Source organism: Erithacus rubecula (assembly GCF_903797595.1).
Source record: "Erithacus rubecula genome assembly, contig: scaffold_296_arrow_ctg1, whole genome shotgun sequence".
Lineage (NCBI taxonomy): Eukaryota > Metazoa > Chordata > Aves > Passeriformes > Muscicapidae > Erithacus > Erithacus rubecula.
Window position 1 is genome coordinate 15,987 of NW_027636032.1, and position 4,296 is coordinate 20,282.

The following is a 4,296-nucleotide window of genomic DNA, read 5'->3' on the forward strand; positions in this document are numbered from 1 at the left end:
GTGAAGGCAGAGCCCTGTGCCCAGGGCTGAGCCCAGCAGAGCCCTGGCACAGCCCAGAGCTGCCTCAGCATCCGCAGAGCCCGGCTGCAAGGAGAGAAACCAGAACCCGCCCGTCAGCCGAAGGCTCCTGTCCCCATGTCCCGACCCCGCAGTGCCCAGGCCGTGCTGGCCGTGCCCAGAGCTGGGCACAAACCTCCCAGTCACTGCTGCCCCTGGGAGCAGAGCAGGAGGGCAGCACATGTGCCCAGCCTGCAGCTGCCATGGCACATCCAGCCCCTCAGCAGCTGCCCAGAGCCAAGAAGCAGCTTGGCAGCCACTCAAGAGTTCCTTGCAGCCACCCCAGCAAAGGGGGGAACATTTGGTTCCCGGCCAGGCCGTGCCATGCCCAGATCTGGGACCATCCCCCTGCCTGGGGACTCACCTGCAAATTGGGCCTGGAATGTCTTTGAAGAAGATGCCAGAATCGAAGTCGATCATCTCCAGCTGCCAGTGGCCAGGGCCAGGCAGAGGTTGTCATCCTTGAGGTTGTCCTTGCAGCCGCCCCACCTGGTACAGCTTCTCCAGGGGCTGCTTCTCCTTCCCTGGGGGCCAGACCAGGCTGTCTGTGCTCTGCCCAGGGACTCAGCCATCACTGAACCAGGACAGGTAAAACCAGGTCGAATGGTGGCTGCCAGTGCTTGCAAGACCAGCTCAGCTCCAGAACAGATGCTCCCATCTGATGACCCCTGCTCCATGGTACAAAAAATCTGGGTTTCTTTGCTTCTTGTGATCAAGAGATGTGTGTAGCTGTTTGATCAAAGGCTCCTGGATTAAATGGTGCCTGTGAATCTCTCCCATCTTCTAGGGCAGATGAACATCCTGCAGCCAAGGGTCATGGAACAGATCTTCCACAGATGGCCTGTCCAAGGAGCGCATGGATAAACACCAGCTGATAACATCTCGGCACTCTGGGGAGAGAAACCAGCAACCACCAGTCAGCTGGAGAAGGACCCTGTTTGCTTTGCCCCACTGTTCCCATGCCCAGGCGCTGCTGGATGTGCTCAGAACTAGGCCTAAACTTTCCAGACAACTCCCTGTTTTGGAGGAGAGCAGGAGAGCAGGACATGAGCCACCTCCTCAGCAGGTGCCAGAGCAGGATGCTCACGAGCCCACTGCTGTCTCCCAGCACTGGTATTCCCCGTGCCCAGAGATGAGGATCCACCTTGAGAGAGCCCTTGTGGGAACTTGAGCTGGCCCCGGATGATGCCCCGGCCCCTCCTGAACGGGTGCTTCCCGCAGACCATCTGGTACAGCACGATGCCCAGGGACCAGATCGTTGCTGCCTCGCCGTGGTAGCATTTGCGGTAGGTCCATTCCGGGGGGCTGTAGGATGGTGTTCCTATGGAATACAGATGGAGCTCATCAGGGGAATGCTGCTGCTCCCAGAGCCTGGCCCCAGCATCCCTGGGCATGGGGGGGCTGCAGCAGTGGCACAGGGGGTGACCTGCTGCCTACTTGCGAGCACCTGGCTCTTGTGTACAAATCTGGGGTTGGAAAAGAAGCCACTGGTATTGGGAGAGGGCAGTAGAAGCCCTGGGAAGGCCCAGCTAGGACACACAGAAGAAAAACCCAGCCAGTGGTGGGAAAAACCCACTCTCCTCCCTGCTTGCATTGCCCCCAGAAAACACTAATAAGCTAAGGCAAACAAGGGCAGCAAAGCAGTCCAAGCCCTTCCTCGCCTGCACACCAAACTGAGCAGTGCCCAGGTCTGACCCCCCCTCTCTGCCACCCCCATGGGGTTTGTGTCGGCCTGGCTGCCCCAGCTCCAGCCACGGCTGAGTGGCTGGTGAATGAGGTTGGCAGAGCTGGCAGCTGGCCCCCCTCTGACCCCCACCCAAGAGCAACTTGGCTGCAGAAGCAATGCCATGGCCTGCAGCAAAGGGGGAAATCCCTGGTGCCACAGCCAGGCTGGGCCATGAGATGCCCAGGAGCATCCCCCAGGCTCGGCTCACCTGCAAACTGCGTGTAGACTGTGTCCTGGAGGAAGGTGCCACAGCCGAAGTCAATCAGTTTGAGCTGCCCGCTGTCCAGGTCGATGATGATGTTGGCCGGTTTGATGTCCCTGTGCAGGACCCCGCAGCTGCTGCAGTGACGCACGGCCTCCAGCACCTGGCGAAACAGCCCCCGCGCCTCCTCCTCCGGCAGGAATCTCCGAGCCGCGATGAAATCACGGAGGTCCTGACATCGCTCTGGACGCTCCATCACCAGCAAGAAGCAGCTGGGCAGCTCAAACCACTCCAGCAGCTGAATGACTCCAGGGAACCCAGTGGACACCTTGTCCAGGAGCACAATCTCCAGGGGCGCACGGGCGCCGTCGGGCTGCGCGAGGAGCACGATGCCGTCAGCGGGGCTGAGGCCGTGCCAGGGCTCTGGGGCTCCTCAGCCAGCCCGGGATGCTCTGCACCCCCCGCTCACCCCACGCCCGCTCTCCCTGCAGGGCTCCCGGCGGCTCCCACCCTGCCGGGCCCCGGCTCCTCTCCGCCCGGCACGCCCCGCCTTCTACCGCTGGCCCCATTCACTCACCAGCTCGCCCCAGTGCTGGATGCGATTCCTGGGCACGCGCTTGATGGCGACCTGCGAGCCAAGGGGCAGCAGCGGGCTGAGCTCGCCGCCCAGCACGCCGCGCTCCAGCCTCCCCTTCCTCGTCTTCTTCTTCCTCCTCCTCCTCCTCCTCCCTCCTCTTCCGCCCCTGCCACTCACCGAAGCACCGTCCGCGAGCCGGGTGCCCGAGAAGACGCTGCCAAAGCCGCCGCTCCCCAGCAGCGAACCCATCCGGTACCGCTCCTCCAACGCCTCCTGCGCCTTCCCTGCGGGTGATACGCGGCTGTCAGCGCTCGGCCCGGGGCCAGACACGGCCCCCGACCGTTCCCCGAGCGTCCTGGGCTGGGCATCCCCACCCACCCCGGGCCCCGGCGGAGCTCGGGCCGGGGGAGCCTCGGCGGGGGGTGGCGGGAGTGGCCGCGCCGCGTGTGCCCTCCGCGGGTCCCGGGAGGAGCCGGAGACGGGGCCGGGGCCGGGGCTGGGACTGGGGCTGGGACTGGGACTGGGGCTGGGACTGGGACTGGGACTGGGGCTGGGGCTGGAGCTGGGACTGGGACTGGGACTGGGGCTCGGGCTGGAGCCGGGGCTGGGGCTGGGACTGGGACTGGGACTGGGACTGGGACTGGGGCTGGAGCTGGAGCTGGAGCTGGGGCTGGAGCTGGAACTGGAGCTGGAACTGGAGCTGGAGCTGGAGCTGGAGCTGGAGCTGGAGCCGGAGCCGGGGCTGGGGCCGGGACAAGCGGAGCCAAAGAAAAGCGATGCCTCCCCAGCCCCAGGCACTGTTGCCCAGCCAACAGCGCCACACCCAGGACAGCGAGAGGCGGGCGGAGACGAGACCGCGGCGAGATGAGCGGGGCCGGGGGCGGAGCCGGCGACGGGGCAGGGGCAGCCCCGCCCGGGGCCGGGGGCGGGCTCGGAACATGGCCCGGAAGGGGAAGAGGGGAGAAGGGAAGAGAGGGAGAGGATCCGGGAACGGGACACCGGGGAAGAGGGTGCGGGAATGCGGGACAGGGAGAGGAGGAACAAGAGATCCAGAGGATCTGTAGACTCGCTGCTTCTACTGCCGCTGTTGCTGCTGCTGCTGCCGCTGCTGCTCTCACAACTGACGCGCCGTGGCCGTTTGTCCGCGTGTTCGTTTCTCCGCGTGTTCGCTCCTCCGCGTGTCCGTTCCACGCTCGCCCCACTCGCCCCATGGCCGAGCCCCGCGCGCCCCGGGGGCAGCCCCTGAGTCTGTCCCGGAACGAGAACTTTGCCCTGTTGAGCCAAGCCCCGAGTCCTGACTCCCACACGGTGACACGGGAATCCCCTGGGTCCCTGCTGTGCACTGGTCCTGCTGAGGCTCAGACACTCTCGGGGCTCATTCCCTGGCTGGAGGATTCCTGCCCGAGCCAAGCACTGCACTTATGTCTCCAGCATTGCTTTCCAGCAAAACCAGGGTAAGGCAAACTGTTTGTAGCTTATGATATTTTAGAGTGTCTAAGACTCACAAGTCATTGATCTTAGAGGTGAGATCCATTTGGACTTAATGGCATGGAGAAGCAGTGCAACACTAAAACACTAGAAAAGGGGAGCATAGAAATAAACACATGAAAACATCTCGGATTGTTTCTTTCCATTTTCATTTCACTTCTGGAAAGCTGTTTCACTTTTCCAAGAATCTTCTCCACAGTCCTGTCTGCTCTTTTCAAGAGCCTTTCGTGGAGAACGAGGTCGAGC

General features: G+C 63.2%; 1 protein-coding gene across 1 annotated transcript; it reads right to left on the reverse strand.

Moving 5' to 3' along the window:
• Positions 1-1,666: 1,666 nt before the first annotated feature.
• On the reverse strand, positions 1,667-3,773 carry LOC306815928 (serine/threonine-protein kinase pim-1-like; the record flags this gene model as incomplete). The annotated part of the gene is made up of 5 exons (XM_079332424.1): positions 1,667-1,674; positions 1,992-2,358; positions 2,563-2,613; positions 2,740-3,064; positions 3,688-3,773. 5 exons carry the CDS (start codon positions 3,771-3,773, stop codon positions 1,667-1,669), a joined length of 837 nt encoding a protein of 278 aa, XP_079188550.1.
• Positions 3,774-4,296: the final 523 nt, after the last annotated feature.